Source organism: Asterias amurensis, chromosome 3 (assembly GCF_032118995.1).
Source record: "Asterias amurensis chromosome 3, ASM3211899v1".
Lineage (NCBI taxonomy): Eukaryota > Metazoa > Echinodermata > Asteroidea > Forcipulatida > Asteriidae > Asterias > Asterias amurensis.
The window spans coordinates 26,612,783-26,635,674 of record NC_092650.1 but is presented as its reverse complement, the minus strand read 5'-3'; the positions used below and the strand labels follow the sequence as shown (position 1 = coordinate 26,635,674).

The window sequence follows — 22,892 nt, the reverse complement described above, 5'->3', positions numbered from 1 at the left end:
TACTTGTGTGGATCATTATATTCTACTTTTAAAACATCTTTCTAACCATATGCATTTCATAACAAACGGTTTCAAACGCTTTTAATAGACCAACTCGTCCGATCCAAGGCAACGTGTTCCTTTAAAAACAAAGTGTTTTGGTCTCATTGCAGTTATTGGACTATAGCCTATAGGTTAGGGAAACGCAATACAATACAATACACAACATAATATGAGTCACGTTTTGTATGGTGATGTGAAAGTCATTTATACAGAAGTTGCATTTCGCAGCCTTGCCTTATACAGCAACAATCTTTTTTTCAAATCAATGTTTATTCATTGTACGCCCATGAATAATCCCACAACCACCTAGAGCTTAAAGGGGCAGACACTAGGCCTACTTTCAATGATCACACAAGGAACTTTGAAATAATATTCAAATTTGGTGGTCACAATCATTTGCAAAAATTTCGGGGGGGGGGTGGAAACAGTTCATGTTTAGTCAGGTAAGTTTAACGTACTTCGATTAGTGAACTAAACAAAAACAAGCGAGATCTTCAATTAGTGTCAATATTGTTATGATTTGTAATGATTTCCAGTAGACTGCAGGACTTGCGATCACAAGGTTGTGTGTTCAAAACCTAAATCAAGCTAAATTCTGATTTGCCAATGACTTGTTACTGAATCACAATTTCTTGCTTTGTGCAATTCAGAATCAGAGACGTTCAACCAATGTTTGTTTGTATAAGTGAGAGATTGGTTGTTGCCTGCTTGGTGTTTATATCCCCATTGCGGGCAAAATGTACGACTCAGTATCTTCCACAACTGTTGTTATACTGTAAACTTTTTACAAGGCTTTTGCCTATTAAAACAAAATTCCATCCACATAATTATGTTAGTGGCGCTGGATAAAAAATAAAAATAAAAAAAAACTTTGCAATATTGTCTGCTATGTTTTTTCATATAAAATCTGTAGTTCCTTTTTTGCCCCAATGGCCGCCCGTAGTACACAGCCATTGCGACATATCGGGGAATTCCCGCGGATGAGAAATCAACAATTGTGTCTGAAGGTTGAGGTCAAAGTAAAACCGACAAGATCTGCATAACAGACGTTGTGTGTCAAATAAGCGGCATATAAAACCGGTTCTTCAAAAGCACAGGGGTGTTGTTTTTTGTCTGGGGGAGTAATCTGTTTTTGTAACCCTGATCCGGTGGATATATGACAGAAATAACAAGTGAACTGCCTTATCGAATGTGTTGATCCTAGTGGCTGATCCTAGTCTGTGACTTTCACACCGAAGGCCGTCCTCTTGGAAGTATAGATCGAATTACACGGTGTTTGCAGGTAAGATGATACATTCCAGTGCAATATTGAGAGATGCAACAACTCATGTATCATGTTAGACTTGTGGACAAGTCGTTAAATGGCCCCACGCGCTGAGATGGTGCTCTCGCGAGATCACTGCTCCCGCGCGAACTGATGGCTCCCCGATTTCGACTCCTCGTTAATAAGGAGTCTCAGCGCGTGGGCCGATTTAACGACTTGTCCACAAGTCTAGTATCATGTACGATACCGGACTATAATATTTCGTTGTGAGACTTTCTGGACAATTAAATCCTTCATCTAAAGTCTAAGGCTACCTATAACCCCCCCCCCCCCCCCTTCAAGACGGCATACCTGGTCGTTCTCGGGAATTGACGGGGAAGAGGTTTGGAGGAAGACATACACTCCTTAGGCCTACAACAATTTTTCCAGGGAGAGATTGGCCTCAACTAACATTTAAGAAACACAAACAACTTTGTATAGGTATCATTTTTTAACGTCCGACGTTTAAAGGAACACGTTGCCTTGGATCGGTCGAGTTGGTCTTTGAAAAGCGTTCTGTAACCGTTTGTTGTAAAATGTATGTGGTTAGAAAGATATTGTAAAAGTAGAATACATTGATCAACACAAATATGCCTCGAAATTGCGTGGTTTTCTTTTTACCCTGTCAACTAACACGGTCGGCCATTTATGGGAGTCAACATTTTGACTCCCATAAATGGCCGACCGTGATAGTTCGCGACGTAAAAGGAAAACCGTGCAATTTCGAGTGATACTTGTGTGGATCATTATATTCTACTTTTAAAACATCTTTCTAACCATATAACAAACGGTTTCAAACGCTTTTAATATACCAACTTGTCCGATCCAAGGCAACGTGTTCCTTTAAAAACAAAGTGTTTTGGTCTCATTGCAGTTATTGGACTATAGCCTATAGGTTAGGGAAACGCAATACAATACAATACACAACATAATATGAGTCACGTTTTGTATGGTGATGTGAAAGTCATTTATACAGAAGTTGCATTTCGCAGCCTTGCCTTATACAGCAACAATCTTTTTTTTCAAATCAATGTTTATTCATTGTACGCCCATGAATAATCCCACAACCACCTAGAGCTTAAAGGGGCAGACACTAGGCCTACTTTCAATGATCACACAGGGAACTTTGAAATAATATTCAAATTTGGTGGTCACAATCATTTGCAAAAATTTCGGGGGGGGGAACAGTTCATGTTTAGTCAGGTAAGTTTAACGTACTTCGATTAGTGAACTAAACAAAAACAAACGAGATCTTCAATTAGTGTCAAATGATTTGTAATGATTTCCAGTAGACTGCAGGACTTGCGATCACAAGGTTGTGTGTTCAAAACCTAAATCAAGCTAAATTCTGATTTGCCAATGACTTGTTACTGAATCACAATTTCTTGATTTGTGCAATTCATAATCAGAGACGTTCAACCAATGTTTGTTTGTATAAGTGAGAGATTGGTTGTTGCCTGCTTGGTGTTTATATCCCCATTGCGGGCAAAATGTACGACTCGGTTTCTTACCACAAATGTTGTTATACTGTAAACTTTTTACAAGGCTTTTGCCTACTAAAACAAAATTCCATCCACATAATTATGTTAGTGGCGCTGGATGAAAAATAAAAAATAAAAAAAAACTTTGCACTATTGTCTGCTATGTTTTTTCATATAAAATCTGTAGTTCCTTTTTTGCCCCAATGGCCGCCCGTAGTAAACAGCCATTGCGACATATCGGGGAATTCCCGCGGATGAGAAATCAACAATTGTGTCTGAAGGTTGAGGTCAAAGTAAAACCGACAAGATCTGCATAACAGACGTTGTGTGTCAAATAAGCGGCATATAAAACCGGTTCTTCAAAGGCACAGGGGTGTTGTTTTTTTTGTCTGGGGGAGTAATCTGTTTTTGTAACCCTGATCCGGTGGATATATGACAGAAATAACAAGTGAACTGCCTTATCGAATGTGTTGATCCTAGTGGCTGATCCTAGTCTGTGACTTTCACATCGAAGGCCGTACTCTTGGAAGTATAGATCGAATTACACGGTATTTGCAGGTAAGATGATACATTCCAGTGCAATATTGAGAGTATGCAAGAACTCATGTATCATGTACATAAACATACCGGACTGCATATCGGATCGTTGCACTCGAAATTACCAATGCCGTAGTGCTTTTCAATGGGGAAGTTAAGGAAACAAAGTTAAACAGCTACCTGAGCGGAATGCTTTCAACGGAAATGGTATTTTAACTTGTTTTTAATGCACTTGTTCACCATTTTAACCATTTTAATGTAATTTTGATATGTGTACACTTATTGTGAGGAGCAAATCTAAACTGCTAAAAAATGGCGTCCAGAAACAATGTGACAAAATAAAAACTGCTGGTCCCTTCATGTCGCAACTCGCTCAATACACATGCTCGTGTACAATTATTGGAATCATTTACTTTAATACACATCTAATCTAATCATGGTACCTGCCTTGATATTTGTTAATATAATTAGATTTAGAGTAGGCTATACAAACTCATTATCATAATTACCATCCATCGGCAGAGAGCGGTTAGGTTCCAAGGCACTCTGCTAGGCCACCCTGGTTTATCCACCAAAGATCCAGTCAATGCCAAGTCTTATAATATTAGAGGCAGTGGACACTATTGTTATAATTACTCAAAGTAATTATAAGCATAAAACCTTCCTTGGTAACAAGTAATGGGGAGAGGTTGAGAGTGTAAAACATTGTGAGAAACGGCTCCCTCTGAATAATGTAGCTTTCGAGAAAGACACTATTTTCCGCGAATTTGATTTCGAGACCTCAAAATTAGATATTGAGTTCTCGAAATCAAGCATCTGCAATAATTATCTCGCAACTTTGACGACCGATTATTGAGCTCAAATTTTCACAGGTTTGTTATTTTATGCATATGTTGAGATACACCAAGTAAGAAGATATTGAAAATTACCAATAGTGTCCAGTGTCCTTAAACTGAGATAAACTAATTCAACAGTAAACGAACATTATCACAAATAATATTTTGTAATAACGAGTTTGTTGACGTACTTGATTTGGGATGGCAATGCTAACTTGCAAGACATTACATGGTTTCTTAAATTGATATACTTTAAACTCCCAGTTAAGAATTAAACCGGATTACGGATCTAAAGGGATCTGACCAATTTCTGGGTCAGGTTAGCCTTGTCCAAGGCTATTACCATTGCTATGAATTCAAGGCAGTGGACACGATTGGTAATTGCTCAAAATGATTATTATCATAATACCTTACTTGGTAACGAGTAATGGGGAGCTGTTGATAGAATAAAACATTGTGAGAAACGGCTCCCTCTGAAGTGACATAGTTTTCGAGAAAGAAGTAATTATCCACGAATTTGATTTCGAGACCTCCGATTTAGAATTTGAGGTCTCTAAATCAACCATCTAAAAGCACATAACTTCGTGTGACAGGGGTGTTTTTTCTTTTATTTTTATCTCGCAACTTCGACGACCAATTGAGCTCAAATTTTCACAGGTTTGTTATTTTATGCCTATGTTTTGATACACCAAGTGAGAAGATATTGAAAAGTACCAATAGTGTCCAGTGTCTTTAAACTGAGATGAACTAACTCGTTCTTTAAGAAGGCAACATTGAACGAACATATCACAAATAATGTTTTGTTATAACGAGTTTTTTCACGTACTTGATTTGGGATGACAATGCTAACTGCAAGACATTACATGGTTTCTTAAATTGATATACTTTAAAGCCATTGGACCCTTTCGGGTCAGAAAAAAAAATAAAAGTTCACAGATTTACAAATAACTTACAGGGTTTACAGAAGGCAATGGTGAAAGACTTCTCTTGAAATATTATTCCATGAAATGCTTTACTTTTTGAGAAAACAGCAAAACAATATAAATTCTCGTTAACGAGAATTACGGATTTATTTTAAACACATGTCATGACACGGCGAAACGCGCGGAAACAAGGGTGGGTTTTTCCGTTGTTTTCTCCCGACTCCGATGACCGATTGAGCCTAAATTTTCACAGGCTTGTTATTTTATATAGAAGTTGTGGTACACAAAGTGTGGGTCTTGGACAACACTGTTTACCGAAAGGGTTCAATGGCTTTAAACTCCCAGTTGAAAATTGCACCCGGATTACGGATCTAAAGGGATCTGACCAATATCTGGTCAGGCTTACCCGGGAAATGGTTACCAAATAATTAGGTGTTTGGGCCAACAGCCCGGAACACCTCTTTTTTTGTTCGTTTTTTTTATTTTTTTTTTATTGATACTTCTTCTTCTTCTTCTTCTGTACGTCCCTAGTCCCCTAACAGAAACATCTTTCTAAACATCGTATGAACTTGAAACTTCACACATATAGTTAGATATTCATTAGAAGAAACCGTGTGAGTTACGTCATGATTAAAAAAATCATAACTTTTGATCTACATGAGGGATTCTTACAATCGAAACATCATCGGAATCGTCATTGAAAACTCCGTAAACGCTCCACAGACATAACCCCATTTTGATGTTCTCTTCCGGCTCAAAAAAGAGGTTGAAAATTTCAAAATTCACGTCTAAAGAACAACGTAAATCCCCATTGGTATGTGCATAAACATTGCACGTAGGCATACACACAACGTGTAGCGTATTAGCGGTGCAGCAGAGCACGCTCCAGTGATCATCCATAGAGCGCGAAAAAGCTTCATGAAGAATAGTCTTCGTTCAAGGCGGTTAAAACATACATGCCCCTTACAGTCTTTTCTACAGTCGTCAATATTTTCTTAGTTCATATTTCCTAAACTACATAAGCTATTTTGACAATCTATACATCATATGAAAGGGCTTTACGTACTTTACAGAAATGGATATGTTGGGGAACTTTCGTTGACCTTTTGACCTGTTTAAACCGGAAGTGACTGTGAAATGATTTGAAAGGGCGTTGTTTAATATTGCCTTTTAGGTTGAAATATACATCCTTTGATGCTTTACCATCCCAGCATACAAGTCTGGCAAAGGTCTGCTTTAAAACAAATATTACCGATGACGTCACCAAACGTACACTTTTACTAGATGACGTAATCATGTTGTTTTGACAGTTTTTGCAATTTGAATCATTTGTTACAAAACTTGAGAACAAAGCAAGGCGTAATATTTGTTTTTTTAATCCAGGCTTTTACTCCCGGAAACCGAACACCTTGAGTTTGTTCACAAACTCTCAATCTCTAGTAATACTTTAACTACGGTAGTGCGTAAACACGCTTACTTTCCCATTTAAAGACACTGGACACTACTATTGATATTTGTCAAATTACCAAGCTCAATCGGTCATCAAAGTTGGAAGATAATACTGAAAGAAAAAACACCCCTTTTACACGAAGTTGCGTGCTTTCAGATGCTTGATTTTGAGACCTCAAATTCTAAATCTGAGGTCTCGAAATCAAATTCGTGGAAATGTACTTCTTTTTCGAAAACTACTCCACTTCAAAGGGAGCCGTTTCTCACAATGTTTTATACTACCAACCTCTCCCCATTACTCGTTACTAAGTAAGGTTTTGTGCTAATAATCATTTTGAGTAATTACCAATTTTAGATCAATAGTTGTGGCCCATTATTATAAGCCTTGTATTTTTGTGTGGTATACATTGTTTATTGCAATGTTAGTTCTTATATTATAGCGCATTTACAAAAGCTGTATTAAAAGTTTGTTTACATTGCAACCATAATTTGCACACAGAAAATGTCAAATGTAGCTTTTGCATTTTTTCTTCATCGGGTTAATGTAAACTCCCCGATGAGAAATCGGCAATGATTTCTAAAGGTTGGGGTCAAAAGTTCAAAGCAATCAACTCGGAACTGCATAATTACACATACGGAAGGTGCAGCGGGTGGGTTTTCAGTGGGGTCGGTTTTTTGTGATATAAGTTTTAAATCCCTAAACTTGGAATCTGGGAAGCGTTGCTGTCAGTTAAACGCTTCTCAGATTTTGTATTCCTGTTAGAGAATATTCCTTCTGCGTGGACAAAAAAAATCGCTCCGGATTTTCAGCGATATCTCAAAAACACGACCACCTTTTGAAACAGTGTTCCCACGTACATGTACATTTGTATAGGATAAAAACAAGGTTCCAAAACAAAAGGTATAATTTGCCTTAAAGGATTTGGGTACTTTTTCAAAATGTCCACAGATTTACATTAAATTCACAGGGTTTGAAGATAATGATGAAGCTTCCATTTAAATATTACTTACTGAGGTGCTGTAGTTTTTGAGAAATGAGTAAAACAATGTCATGAAAATACGTTTTTACATGCTTAAAATAATTTTGGTCCCATGATCTGTGAGACGAAATTTATTTTCATGACATCGTTTAACTCGTTTTCCCAAAACTACAGCACCTCAGCACGTAATATTTTCAGGGAAGCTTTCTACTATCATCACCTTCAAACTGTGTAAGTTTAGTGTAAATCTGTGGACATTGTGTTTTTTGTCCTACAAAAAGTACATAGACCCTTTAATGCAAATTAGCTCCTAGTGGATGATATCTAGCCTACATCCTTATATTGACTGTGAAGGGGATTCCCCTGTTTAAGCCCCATAAGTAGATGAAAGAACCTTGAAGTGGCCTTGTGAGGTAAGGCAAACCCTAATAAAAAATGTATCAGCCTCAATGTTGTCATTTACCTATGCTACACAAGCCGATAAAATGTCGGCCAAGGAGCAGTTACAGTTAAGTATGAATTTCCTTTTTGTCCACAAACGGTGAGAGTACAACTATTGACTTCACTCGAAATGTTTTTTTTTCTAGCTATGGATCGCAACGCAGATTCAGATGAATATACTGGCCAAGAAGAGCAACAGTCGGGTACCCGACCCAATCCTCATTTGCTCCGCACAACAGGTCCAGAAACACGACATGAACGATCCTGGAGGATTGACGGAGCGTCACGAGGTGTTGTTGGCGGACAGTCGAACGGGAATAACTTAACATGGACTCGATCAAGTAATCACAGCGCTGCTCCGGCTGCTGGCTCCTGGAGGAATATTAACAGAGAAGCAAGTGGAGGTGCTCGGCCCAAGGATAGCAATACGTCTTGGAGGAGAAACAACTTAGAGAAAGAAGATGACTCAAAGACTCAAATAGACCGTCAGGAAACGCCAAACTGGCGACGTGGTAGAGCAGAGCGTCAGGGAGAAGGGACAACGGAACAGCCAAGGGACACTTCTACGATCAGTAGTGACTTCTTCAGACGGCCAGGTAAACCGAGAAGCAATGGGTAAGTTGATAGTTAAGAGGAGGGTTTACGTTTGGTAGTCACTCTGGATTTTTAAAGGAACATTACAGGACTTGGTTTTTGCTAACAAAACAGTTGCTGGCAGTGTAAGCACTTTAGGTAATCCATCATGCAACAACTGACAAACCTGTAGAAGTTCAAGATCGATGGTCATCTGGGTCACGAGAGAATAGTGAAAACCAATTTTGCATGACATTGATGCAATCAAAAAAGGGATAAAACGCTCAGTGAGCGATAAACTTCAAAAGCGAAGTTAAATTATTTATTTCTCATCTGACATTTCAAGCAGAAATACTTCAAGGGGTGTTTTCTACTATCATCATCATTAGACCGTGTAAGTTTGATGTAAATCTGTGATCTCCACGGTTTTGTTTTCTTACCAGTTCTGCAACGTTCCTTTAAATTAACAAACGAGGGCCTACCGTATAATGTGGCAGAAAAAAATGGCAATACAGACTACATTACTATATAGCATAGAAAAACTTCCGTTAGTAAAAGGCATTTTAAAAATACTTTCAATTCGATTTGATGTGGTTACGTAAAAAGATATCACTTTTTATGCCAAACATTTGAATCTGAGTAGCGTTACCGTGGTAACTTTTCTCAGGCAAATAATCTCCATGTAAGGACATAAATGGTTCCGGATGTGACAATATCATAAACAAAAGTCGACAATTTAAAAAAAAATAAAAACTCGCAAATTAATTTGATTCTGTAAAATTACAGTTATAGGATTTTAACAAACAAACTGTTCAAAAACTAAAGTTCACTTTGCCTTAGACTAATAGAATACGGCAACACAGGATAAATATGTTTTGCACACTAAAATGTTCTTCTGTCAAACAAATGAATTTCATGCAAGCAAAGTTAAGTTTGTCACAAAATAAGTTGTATCATGAATGGAAAATCAACTAATATTTAATAAAATCATGTATTTCAGGTTTATTATTCAACACAAAATTAAACGACAGTGTAATCGTTAAAGAACCAATACTGGTCACGAAAAAAAACTAACACAGTAATTTAAACTATCAATTTTAAAATGTCACAAAAAAAGTTTATTGAAGAACAAATCCGTGATCACAAACAAGTATGGTAATTCATCCTTACTTCAGAGTATGTACTCAGCAAACTGAACGAATTGCCTTCATTACTTTGCCATTGAAAACGGGTTGCATTTTTCAAAGGCCGAACATTTTAAACCAAACAACATCTCCAAAAAACAAATCCAAAATGCTGAGGATGTTTTACTGTTTAAATTTCAGTGGGTCAACAACCTCGAGCCCAACCAGTCCTCCAACCCCTGTAGAAGAAACTAAATGGCGTCGAGGACAGAGCGACTTTGGTTCGGGTTCAGGGAAATACACAGGTCAAGTTCAAGTAAAGCAGACTCCCAAGACGCCCTCAATGTCACAGGAAGAACTCAAGACACTGCTGACGGCCAGTCCACAAGCAGTTCTCTCCAAGCTTCTGAGCAGAAAACATGAATGGTTGGCACTTTTAAATCTAGACTCATTCAATGATAATGTAATGACGTTAATACTTGGTGTTTTGTCGTGTATTTGTGATTTAAATGTAGATCCAAAAGTAAAGCAGGATATTCATATGGTATTCAGTATGATAGAGTCTGAAGGGTTTCTCAGTAAACATTTGACGAGATACTTAGTAGGTTTGTCCTCACAACAACCGCATGATGATCAAGAAAGAGATAGTAAAACCTGTGCAAACAGTATCAAAATGATTTTGAAATTGCTGCAAGTTTTCCTTGAACACAAGCCAGAAATTTATGGTGAAATGGGCGTGGTTCTGATTCTTCTCGAGAGGGCTGTTTCCCCAGCAGTGGCAGAATCTTGTACTGACATCGATCATGAAGGTCATAGTTACATGTCCCAGGTACAGCAGTTGAAAGAATGCTATCATGCACTGGACGAGTCTCATCAGATAAAACAACACGTTAAGGCACGGCAGCCACCCAACAACTTCAGAGAGATTCCAATCATCCCCGACAGTTCAGAGATTCAGAAACCAACAAAGCCATTCTTACGAAAGAACATCTTGAAGGGAAGGTATCAAGATGTCGAGCATTATCTTGATGTGCAGTTCAGGTTGTTGAGGGAGGACTTTGTTGCACCGTTACGGGAAGGTATCGCAGAGTTTCTCTCTAAAGTAAACAATCATCATCAAGACATTCGGGTGTATCGCAAAGTCTCCGTTCAAGGTCAGAAGATTGGAAAAAGAGGTCAGTTCACCCTGGAGTTTGATGTCAAAGGTCTCAACCGTATCAACTGGCAAACCAGCAAGCGTCTGATATATGGTTCATTCGTCTGTCTCACTAAGGACAATTTCAAGAGCATTTTATGTGCGTCTGTGGCAGATCGGAACACGAAGGACTTGGAAAAAGGTCTGGTTGATGTTTGTTTTCTTACCGAGTCTAGTCAAACGCCTACAGGTACCTTTGTCATGGTCGAATCTGCAGCTTATTTTGAAGCCTATCGACATGTCTTACTAGGGCTACAACGGATGAATAGCGACAATTTCCCTTTTGCAAGGTACATCGTGAATGTTTCATGTAATGTTAGGTCACCTAAGTATCTGAGCGAAGACTGCTCTGATGTGTATGACCTACGACCATTGGTTGTTGAAACTGATCAGGTCTTTCAAGATGAGGGTCTGACTGAAACCTTTGTAAATGCAGCCTGTGTTTCGATTTTAGATCCACAAAGTTGGCCGACTGCAGAGGCTCTACATCTTGATGAGTCACAGAAGGCAGCTGTGCATGCAGCATTAACGAAGGAGTTTGCTGTCATCCAAGGTCCACCAGGAACGGGGAAGACTTACATTGGTCTCAAGATCATCGAAATACTTCTGTACAATACACCTACAAATCCAGACGCGTCTCCAATTCTTGTGGTGTGCTACACAAACCATGCTCTGGATCAGTTTCTGGAGGGAATTCTAAACTTTGGTGAGAAGAACCTAGTTCGTGTTGGAGGCCGAAGCAAAAGTGTAGTGCTTGAGTCTCGAAATCTGTCCTATCTAAAACGACATCTAGATCGCCCGCCTAAGAGCATGCAGCACAGGGAAGTACTTGGAGAAACCGAAGCGAGTTTACACGAAACAAAATCAGCAATTCATTGTGCACTTCTAAAAGTGGCTTTTGCTAAAACGATCATAATTCAAGTCGAGAAGCTAAACACTGTCATGAGCGACAAACATCAACAAAGTTTTCAAAAGAATAAGAAGAGACCTGAGGATCCAACAACAAACCTTCTGAACTGGCTAAATGTGGTTGATATCGATCATGAAAGTGATAGCTCAGATTCAAATGAAGAAAAAGATGAATTTATTGACGTAGAGGATGAAAGTGCACGGATACAACATGAACGCCGAATCGATGATGAAGATGACTCGAGAGTTTCCGAAGAACAGCGAAAGCAAAATGAGCTTTCTGTATTGAGACAAAATGCAGCATACAGCACTGAATGTAAGAAACGCTGTGGTTCAAATTTGGAGTCCACCCCGAAAGAAGAACTTAAGAAGGACGACATGATGTCTGATAAAGAAGCTCACAGAGTCACGAATGTATGGAGTCTGACGTTAAGCGATCGTTGGCGGCTTTACAGACTCTGGGTTAAGAAGTACATTGAAGAGCAGGAGGAGATGCTGACGGATTACCGCATAAGTTATGACAGCCTTTCAAAGGAAATTCAAGCTATGAAAAACAGCGTAGACTTTGAAGTTCTCTCAAAAGCAAGAGTGATTGGAATGACTACAACAGGTGCGGCCAGATGTCAGTCGGTTCTGCAGCTTCTTGGTCCTCGTATTGTGATAGTGGAAGAGGCTGCTGAAGTTCTTGAAGCTCATATCATCACCGCCCTGACTGCGAAATGTCAGCATCTCATTCTGATTGGAGATCATCAGCAGTTGAAGCCAAACCCAACAGTCTATCGCCTGGCCAAGGTCTTCAATATGGATACCTCCTTGTTTGAACGAATGGTCAACAATGGCGTGCCTTGTCAAACACTGAACCACCAGCATCGTATGCGTCCTGAAATCTCAAAACTCATGAAGAAACATTTTTATACGAATCTTCACGACGATGAATCTGTGATGGATTTCGATGACATAAAAGGAGTAGCACATAACATGTTTTTCATTGATCACAATCAGTTTGAAGATGAAGGTGATGACAACAAAACCAAGTCCAATCAGCATGAAGCCGAGGTCCTTGTCGAGTTGTGTAGGTACTTGTTACATCAAGGATACCGGCCCACACAGATTACCATTCTAACCACGTACTTGGGTCAACTCTTCACCTTCAAGAAACTTATGGATAAAGGGACCTTCGAGGGAGTTCGGGTGTCTGTGGTTGACAATTTCCAGGGAGAAGAAAATGACATCATACTTTTGTCTTTGGTTCGAAGCAACGAAGAGGGTTCCATCGGGTTCCTGAAGACTTCAAACCGTGTCTGTGTTGCCTTGTCTAGAGCTCGCATGGGTTTCTACTGTATTGGCAACGCCAACATCCTGAGAAAGTCTTCTATCTGGAGTGGCATACTAAGAACCCTTGAAGATGAGAAGAAAATTAGCTCATCGCTTGCATTGGTTTGTCAAAACCATTTAGTAGTAACAACGGTAGCGTCGGCCAGAGATTTCAAGGAGAAGGTTCAAGACGGAGGTTGTGGCGAGCCATGTGGGTACAGGCTTCCATGTAATCACATATGCAAATTACACTGCCACCCCTTTGATCAAAAGCATAGGGTTTACAAGTGTCAAGAGCTCTGCCCAAAGTTATGTAGAAGAGAGGAACACACGTGTCTGCTGAAATGCTGTGAGGAACGCAGACCGTGTTCGACAAACGTACAGAAACTGATGCCAAAGTGTGGTCATGTTATTCAGGTTGAATGTGAGATGTTTGATTCAGTTACTTGTACAGAACCATGTCCTAGATTACTGCCATGTGGGCATCCATGTAGGGAGACGTGCGGAAATGTGTGTCCTACTTGTATTGTCAAGGTTTCTAAATCGATGCCAGAGTGTGGTCATGTTATCCAGGTTGAATGTCGTCGGTATGGGTCAATCACTTGTACAGAACCATGTCCTAGGTCACTGTTATGTGGGCATCCATGTGGAAAGAAGTGTGGTGATGTATGCACTAGTCAGTGTACCGTCAAGGTTTCTAAACACGTTACAAAGTGTGGCCATGACGTCGTGATGGAATGTGCCAAGAACCCCGACTTAACGCCCTGTACTCTTCTATGTGACAAGTTGCTGGTATGTGGCCATCGTTGCCCCAAAGAGTGCAGCGAGCCATGTCCAGAGGAAAGGTTAGATGACGCCAAGATGATGAAGCATTTAAGGATCCATTTTAACTTCAAATCATTTTGCAAAGAGAAGTGTGAGCGGTCATTGCCTTGCGGCCATCCCTGTCCTAATAAATGTGGCGAACCGTGCCCAAATAAAACAGTGGACCCAACCTATGGTGAATACATAAAGCTTCACAAAAAAGTTGATGGTCATTATGTTGCCGGCAAACTGCTTATGGTGTGTACCCAAATCACAAATAAAAAGCTTACTGGGTGTGATCATACTGTAGCAGTACCATGTCATACTGATATGACGTCATTAACTTGCAAAGAGACCTGCAACAAAGAGTTATCATGTGGCCATCGGTGCAAAGATAAATGTGGCGTCCCCTGCAAATGCAAACTGAGAGTCAACAGAAAGCTGCCATCTTGTGAACATTCTGCTCGGCTCCCTTGCTACCAAGATGTCAACTCCTACCAATGTGAGAAGAAATGTCAGAAAATGTTACAATGTGGGCATCCATGTTCCAATAAATGCTGTGAACCCTGCCCAACGGATGGAGAAGACGCCCAAACTGAGAGCACTCGAAACTCACCAGCAAAGGCCTGTCAACGCTCTGTGAGGAAGAAGTTTCCAGGCTGCAACCACAGTGTTGTACTCCCATGTTATAAAGACGTTGAGTCGGTCGTATGTTCAGAAAAGTGTACCAAAGTACTGTCGTGTAGTCACGATTGTCCAAACCGATGTGGCGATCCATGTCCAAGTAGCAACCCTAAGAAGACGGACACTTACTGTGACTGGAATGATGATGGCAACAGTTCATCTGAACAAGATGACCTCTATGTCAGAAAATGCCAACAGTTTGTGGACAAAAAGATACCTTCTTGCGGTCACGTCATGAAAAGTCAATGCTATAAAATGGTTGAATCACTGGTGTGCCCCAAGCCCTGTGAGAAGATTCTTCCATGTGGTCATCAATGCGAAAACAAATGTGGGGAGCCGTGTCCGAATGAAGAATGTACATCCAGTGACGATGAAGAGGAAATGAATGAAAACGAATTTGTAAAACAGAAATGTCAAGTCACCGTTTCCAAGCAGCTACCTGACTGTTGGCATTTTATGAATCTTCCTTGCTACAAGAAAGCAGAGTCCGTTGAATGTTTAAATCCATGTGAGAAGATACTGAAGTGTGGTCACAAATGCCCAAATGAATGTGGTGAGACGTGTCTTGAGTCAGACCAGTGTAACGAGCTTGTGGAAAGGAACCTTCCTGGTTGTGGTCACAAAGTAGAAACAAACTGTTGCAGCAATGTCAAACTAATCACTTGCAGAGAGAAATGTGACAAGGTTTTGCCGTGCGGTCATGTAATCAAATTGGCCTGCTGGAAAACATCTTATTCTGCAGCTATTACTAGTTGTCAGGAACCGTGCAGTCATTTACTTCGTTGTGGTCACAACTGTCCCGGTACATGTGATTCCTGTGCAGGACCTGGTGGAGCACATAAAGTTTGCAATAACAAATGTGGAACTCTCCTTCTTTGTGGACATAGGTGCTCGGAAATGTGCTGTGATCATGAGCTCTGTTCACCACACAAACTTTGCAATAATTCTTCAAAGCGATTTCCCCCAAAATCCATGAAGAGTTTCAGATGTAAGCATGGGAGCAAAGCACATACCACTTCTTGCAACCTTCCATGCATCCAAAAACTTCGTTGCAATCATTTCTGTCTTGGTATTTGTGGTGAACCCTGTCCACCTGTTTGTCGTATCTGTCACAAAAAGGATGTCGCTGACAAATATCCTCCGGGACCCATCCGTCCGAAGGAAACATTCATATACCTTGAAGACTGTGGACATCTTTGTGAAACACGGTTTCTTGATGAAATGTTTGCAGGTTTCCAGCCATCTGGAACAGGCTATGTGCAGATCCAACCAGCTCTGTGCCCTAAATGCCATACACCAATTCGTACATGTCCACGTTATGAAGACGTCCTTCGCACAATCAAAGAGTCAGTAGACATAGCCAGAGAGAAATGTAACGGAGACCGATTTGTTAAGCTTTCTTTTGCTGTGGGTGGGTGGATGAGGTGTCCGGAAGGTCATGTTTTCTGTCAAGACAAAGCATCTGATGATTTAGAAGATTGCGTACTTTGCCCTGATTGCTCTTCCTACTCGCAATCAGAATCTTCAAGCGATGACATGAAATATTTCGAATGAGGACCAATGTAAACACTATGGGAAGCATACGTTTAAAGACAGTGGATACTATTGGTATTTGTCAAAGACCAGTCATTTCACTTGGTGTATATCAACACATGCATAAAATAACAAACCTGTGAGATTTGAGCTCAATCGCGGTTGTCGAAGTTGCGAGATAATAATGAAAGACAAAAACACTCTTGGGTTGTGTGATTTCAGATGCTTGTTTTCGAGACTTAAAATTCTAAACTTGAGGTCTCGAAATCAAACTCGTGGAAAATTACTTCTTTCTCAAAAAATACTTCACTTCAGAGGGAGCTGTTTCACTGCCTTTAAAGCCTCCGTAGAATGGCAGGACTGCTTATAAGATATCGTTCAGGAGAAAACCTCATAACAAAAATAACAAACCAAATCATCCACGAGCTACAAAGAACGGGTAAAGGTTGTTATTAAAGGTGACATATACATGTATATATATATATTTTTTTTCATACTGTTGGATTATTTTGTTCTCTGATTTTTATTATCATTGATATTAGGCAAATTTATGTACAATTTAATCGGCAATCACTCTACCTGTATCTTCGAAAAAAACTCCAAAAACTACTACTCAAATGCATATTCCTTATAACCTTATAATTCATGACTTTAATAGTAGGAGTCCATTTAATGATGACTCGCCTTTGTGTTGTTTGTAGGCCTACACCTATCGTCTGACCATGTTGTCCCTTGTCTTTGTCTTTGTTTGTGTTCCTTGGTATCATGTTTGTCTGTCAATAGGTTAGGGCACAAAGGCATTTTGCTTAATACACCTAAATGTTGTCTTTAAATACTACTTGTTTATTTTTTTGAAGTATTGTGTACCTAATCATACCTCATACTATATTGCTTGTTTTACTTTTGACATAAATGTACGCTATTGTATTATTGTTTTGTATGACAGCATTGAAATAAATGTACTGAATAATAATTATTATAATGGGAGACTTTGGAACACTAGGTGAAGCAGACCTACCAGGTAAATTTCCTTGTTTACGTAGTTCTGAGCTTGCGCACATTACCAAGAACATTTTGACTGCGTTCCACTCGCGCAAACGTTGCCAACAGTTGCGCACGTTCGCCAACAACTTCAAGTGGAACGAGTTGTTCGCCGACACGTACCGTTGGCGAACGTTGGCAACTTTAGGCGAACATACTTCTGAGGTGTTGGCGAGTGGTTTTTAAAATGGCGGACAAGCATACGGTATTATTTCTTTGTCACAAACATAATTACATTGTATTTTCGGTGGATGATAATGCAGATTTGGAATAACAAAAGTAATTAATTGATGTATTAATGTCAAAAAGAGGACTATTGCAGCAAAAACAAAGTAAAAGAAAAACTACGTATGGTGCGCGCCATCTTCATTTCAGGGCGCCGCCATAGACCTTTTCGCAAATATCGGGGCGCGCGCGTAAAGCTTGGAATTAGGTGCATTGTGGTCTAGCTGGTAGCAAAATTTGATTCATATCTATCCCACAATGCACCTCATTCAACAGTCTGCGCTTGCGCATTGGTATTTGCGATAAGGTCTATATTGACATCGCGTATACGCACCAATCGTTCAAAAGATAAAAAACGTTTGCGCGAACAGTTGCGAGCCGTTTGCGCGAGTGGAAGTATGTTCGCCTCATAGAATTATATATAAGAACTAGAGGGCGCACTGGCCTATATACGCGCTCCGGCATGCGCGCAGGCGGCCATTTTCTAAGGGGTGCGTTCCACTCGCGCAAACGTTGCCAACAGTTGCGCACGTTCGCCAACAATTTCAAGTGGAACGAGTTGTTCGCCGCCACCGTTGGCGAACGTTGGCAACTTTAGACGAACATACTTCGGAGGTGTTGGCGAGTGGTTTTTAAAATGGCGGACAAGCATACGGTATTATTTCTTTGTCACAAACATAATTACATTGTATTTTCGGTGGATGATAATGCAGATTTGGAATAACAAAGTTAATTAGTTGATGTAATGATGTCAAAAAGAGGACTATTGCAGCAAAAACGAAGTTTAAAAAAAACCTACGTATGGTGCGCGCCATCTTCATTTCAGGGCGCCGCCATATTGACATCGCGTATACGCACCAATCGTTCAAACGAATAAAAAACTTTTGCGCGAACAGTTGCGAGTCGTTTGCGCGAGTGGAACGCACCCCATGATATTGGGCCCAGGTGGTGCAGGGTACCTGTGGTGGATCACGTGACGTTCGTGTATGGGTCACGTGGTGAATCACGAGCTGGTTCGTGATACGGTTCACGCGATTGTTCAGTGATGGTTCATGTTATTTCACGTTGTGCTTTATTTTTGGACGGTTTGCGTTATAGTTAGGCTACGCCGGTGTATTTTTTAAACAACGTTGTAATGTGAGAAAAATGTGTTGTAAAATCTGTGTTTTGAAATTAAGCTTGAAAGGGAAGGTACACTATTGGTAATTGTCAAAGACCCGTGTTCTCACTTGGTGTATCTCAACATATGCATACAATAACAAACCTGTGAAAATTTGAGCTCAATCGGTCGTCGAACTTGCGAAATAATAATCTAAGAAAAAACACACATGCCACACGAAGTTGTGTGCGTTTGGATGGTTGATTTCGAGACCTCAAGTTCTAAATATGAGGTCTCGAAATCAAATTCGTGGAAAATTACTTCTTTCTCGAAAACTATGGCACTTCAGAGGGAGCCGTTTTTCACAATGTGTTATACCATCAACCTCTCCCCATTATTACTCGTCACAAAGAAAGGTTTTATGCTAATAATTATTTTGAGTAATTACCAATAGTGTCCACTGCCTTTAATGTGGTCATTTATTTGTAGCCGTCATAACTGGGTTAGAACTGATCCGGACTGCGGGGTCAGGGGGAAACCATTTTTGGTCAGGGTGACCCGGAAACTGGTCAAACATGGGGTTTTAATTTGGATTCTGCGCCTGATCCATTTATTGGTTACGTTAACACAAATTCCGGGTCAATCTGACCCAGATCGGCTCAGGGAAGATATGAACAAAACAAATAAATATATTTTCAGTGCTTGCAGTGTTATCTATGCATCAACTACTCAAATTTAATGGTTGAAAGCTTATTAGTACGTTGCTGTATATAAAGAAAACATGACTAAATACACATAATGTGAAGTACACTTATAGGCCTATATATGGAAAACAATAGAACCGTAAGCTTTTAAATATTATGTGGAATAAGCTATGTAAAGCAATTTTGTGGTTTTATGGTTTACAATTTTGTGTTCGTAATGCGTTTAACGTACTGAATTATAACACTAAAACTGGACCTGTTTAACGTAACATTTCATTATTACGTAATATGAATATTATACGAAGAGCGACACATTATTGCGAACATTTTGTTCAGAACATGGAGAGATTTATTGAATTTCATGGAATTTTCTGCAGAATCAAAGAGAGTTAGCAGCCCTTGATAAGTTGTTAAGTTGATGACTGTTGAAAGATCACTTATGAAATCCCTAAATATTTACGTGTCTCTATAACACGCTTTCTGTGAGTCCTTGGTTTAACTTGCCGTGTTATCAGTATTTTCATGACAGATTTCTTGTGGATTTCCAACACTTTTTACTTAAAGTATTATACATCCCCGATGCAAATTTAATCTTTTAACATCTATTATTATCGTTGTGGTGTCCGCTGGCAAAACATATGATTCGAACTGCCTCTAGCAACCGGGCAATCTCGGTGGTCTAGTTTGGTAAGACACTGCTCTAGAGTTGCAAGGGTCGTGGGTTCGAATCCCACTCGAGTAATATGACTGTGATTTTTGTCCACCGAACTCTGGTAAGTACAGAATATACAATGCTATAACACACATCGGTGTATTTCTTAAATCATAGCAACACTAAACTTTCGTATAGGACTACACCAAGTATAATAGTTCTGATATATTTTTACAATTAGTTTTGGTTTTTACTCAATGAGTAAAAACCAAAACTAATTGTAAAAATATATCAGAACTATTATGAGTAAAAACCAAAACTAATTGTAAAAATATATCAGAACTATTATACTTGGTGTAGTCCTATACGAAAGTTTAGTGTTGCTATGATTTAAGCAATTGTATGCATCATGCCAGCATGTATTACTTCATTGATTCTTTTGAGGATATTATTAGTGTTGGCTTTATAAGCTGTGTTTCACGTCGTAATGGGCCAATAATTGTAAACACCAGAGGTTATTTCTTGCTGGATAGTTCAATTCAATCAAACAATGCATCAATGTGTTGAATGTTCCAGTGCATAAATTATTCTAATGTTTGTAACACCGTAAACACAATGTCCACAGATTTACATTAAACTTACACCGCTTGCAAGATATTGATAGTAGAAATTTGCTTTCCTTAAAATATTACTTCTAAATTAGGTATTAATTAAGGCATGCAACATTTTCATTTTTTTGTTTTGTTTTCCCCCCACAAAACAAAGGTCATTTCTCGACATGCACATAAAACAAATCCTTTTTCAAATTGATTGTTGTAAGAGGGGGGTTGGGGTCTAGGAGAATTAGTTCAAAAATAGCACCTCCCCGAAATTGAAGTTTTTTTCGACCAATATGCACTGACCTATAACCCTTACAACTGATATTGATCTGATCGACGAAGATTGTGCACAGGTAAGGATAAAAAAAATACATTAAATCCAGCAAACACAGCCATTAATATTGTGTGTGTAGCAGAGTCCAAGTAATAGTCATCTGCCTTAAAAAATACAAATTTAAAGCTATTATTGAGGCTAATAAACTCCTCTCATAAAAAAGTACACAAAATACCATTGTATAGCCTATTTTCTCAATATCAACATGAAAATCTCAATATGAGATAACTATAGACTCAGTTCAATGGGATTATATGACAAACTCCAGCACTAAATATCCCGAACGTTACCGGTCCATCGTTCGTTGAGCGCCAAACTTCACATTTCAGTTTTCACAGCTAGAACTAGGATTAGGAAAAGAACTCCCTCAACATCCGTCGGCGTCGCGTAGAACTGTGTACACGATACACATCGATATAGGCAAACCTTATACACCGCAACACAACATTATAGCACACAACGCTCACCAGCAGTACCAACACAAGTGTACTCGTCAAGTCCAAAATCCGTGTTCCGCAAAAGTTTCCTAACCATAAAATTACACTTAGTAAAGACACTAGAACACCCCAAATTTACAACATAAAATGAAATAGAATCTATGGATACTCGCACACAAAAATGAACATTAGCATGGGTTTATGTTAGTGCATTAGAAATATAAAATACAAAGTTTTAAACTTAGGAGAAAGTTTGGCATCCTCACCTGATTAAGACTGTGTACATGTGCAGAGGGGCGGTGTATAAGCACGTGGGTAGTGAAGGTCAATAATTTCAAAGGGCGCCACCATGCATCCTCAGTTGAGAGCTAGAGAGTTCCTAGTGCCTAAAGCGAGCGTACGGGTATTGTTCGCGGATGAAGATTTGCAGTCAACTCCTACGTACATAATATGCATAAAATAACACTGTGCACACTCCATCATAGACGACCGAAAGTGCCGCTGTAACACCAGTTTTGGCCTCTTGGGCACTTTGATTTTTATAGATGTTGTTTTTCATAAAATAAAAAATAAAATATAATAACGCTAGCCTTTCAATAACAAATCTTTGTTTTCATCGAACTGGATTATGAACAGTTGAAGGTTACAAAATTATTTTTATAGCAATCAATTGTACTTTTATGATTTCATTCACTTTCTGTAACGGCAAACAACATACTTGAATAAAACAGTTTGTTTTTAAAAGATTTATAAGTCACAATGAGAGATTATTGTTATAAAGAAGTAATGGTTGGTCATGTCAAAAACAAACTGAAGCTCTATAATCACATAGCTAAAACTCTAAAATGTTACTTTTAATTAATTATTGTAGGTTATGGTTTATGATGCATTTCGCTGACAAAAACCAATCGTTATCGTACTCGGGGCCTTAAGCAGACAAGTTTCTCTGCTAAGAAATCAATGAGTTGCGTTCCAGTCCCAGCAATAATGACTGGATGGTAATAACATTTGCTATTGAAACTTGGCACAGGCTTTACGAAATTGGGCCACCCACCAAGTTCTGAAAAGGGGTCTTCGGGACTTCGGGATTCCCGGCATCTGAACATCCAGAAACCCGCAAAAAAGTTAGACTCACCGGGTTAGATAGCATTTCGTTCACCCGGCTGGGCCCAAACTAATAGACGGTAAGCACAAACACTTTACTTAAGCACAAGCATCTTGCTTGAAATAGCAGAAGTAGACTTACCATTGAAGCCCCAACTTGCTTAGCAAAGAAATTTTGCTCAGCTGGATCATCTGCCAGCTTCATGAAACTTGGGACCCTTCAAGCATCTGCAGTAGACTTACCATTGAAGCCCCAACTTGCTTAGCAAAGAAATTTTGCTCAGCTGGATCGTCTGCCAGCTTCATGAAACTTGGGACCCTTCAAGCATCTGCAGTAGACTTGCCATTGAAGCCCCAACTTGCTTAGCAAAGAAATTTTGCTCAGCTGGATCGTCTGCCAGCTTCATGAAACTTGGGACCCTTCAAGCATCTGCAGCACACTGAACAGAACCATGGATGGCAGAACACAGCTAATTTCTGCTGAACAAAACTCAAAAGTCCACTAATTTTTGCTTCAAGCAAAAAACTAGTGGAAGAGCTGCTGCCACGAGCAATTTTCATCATTATAG

The 22,892-nt window shown here is 39.4% G+C and overlaps 1 protein-coding gene across 2 annotated transcripts; it reads left to right on the top strand.

Moving 5' to 3' along the window:
• Positions 1 to 1,135: 1,135 nt before the first annotated feature.
• LOC139935103 (NFX1-type zinc finger-containing protein 1-like) lies at positions 1,136 to 20,050 on the top strand. 2 transcript variants are annotated; one of them, XM_071929567.1, is made up of 3 exons: positions 1,136 to 1,324; positions 8,139 to 8,607; positions 9,891 to 20,050. In XM_071929567.1, exons 2-3 carry the CDS (start codon positions 8,141 to 8,143, stop codon positions 16,147 to 16,149), a joined length of 6,726 nt encoding a protein of 2,241 aa, XP_071785668.1. In that variant the 5' UTR covers positions 1,136 to 1,324; positions 8,139 to 8,140; the 3' UTR covers positions 16,150 to 20,050. The 2 variants fall into 2 exon arrangements, with proteins under 2 accessions (XP_071785668.1, XP_071785667.1); XM_071929566.1 differs by lacking the exon at positions 1,136 to 1,324 and adding an exon at positions 3,187 to 3,384.
• The last annotated feature ends 2,842 nt before the right edge of the window (positions 20,051 to 22,892 follow it).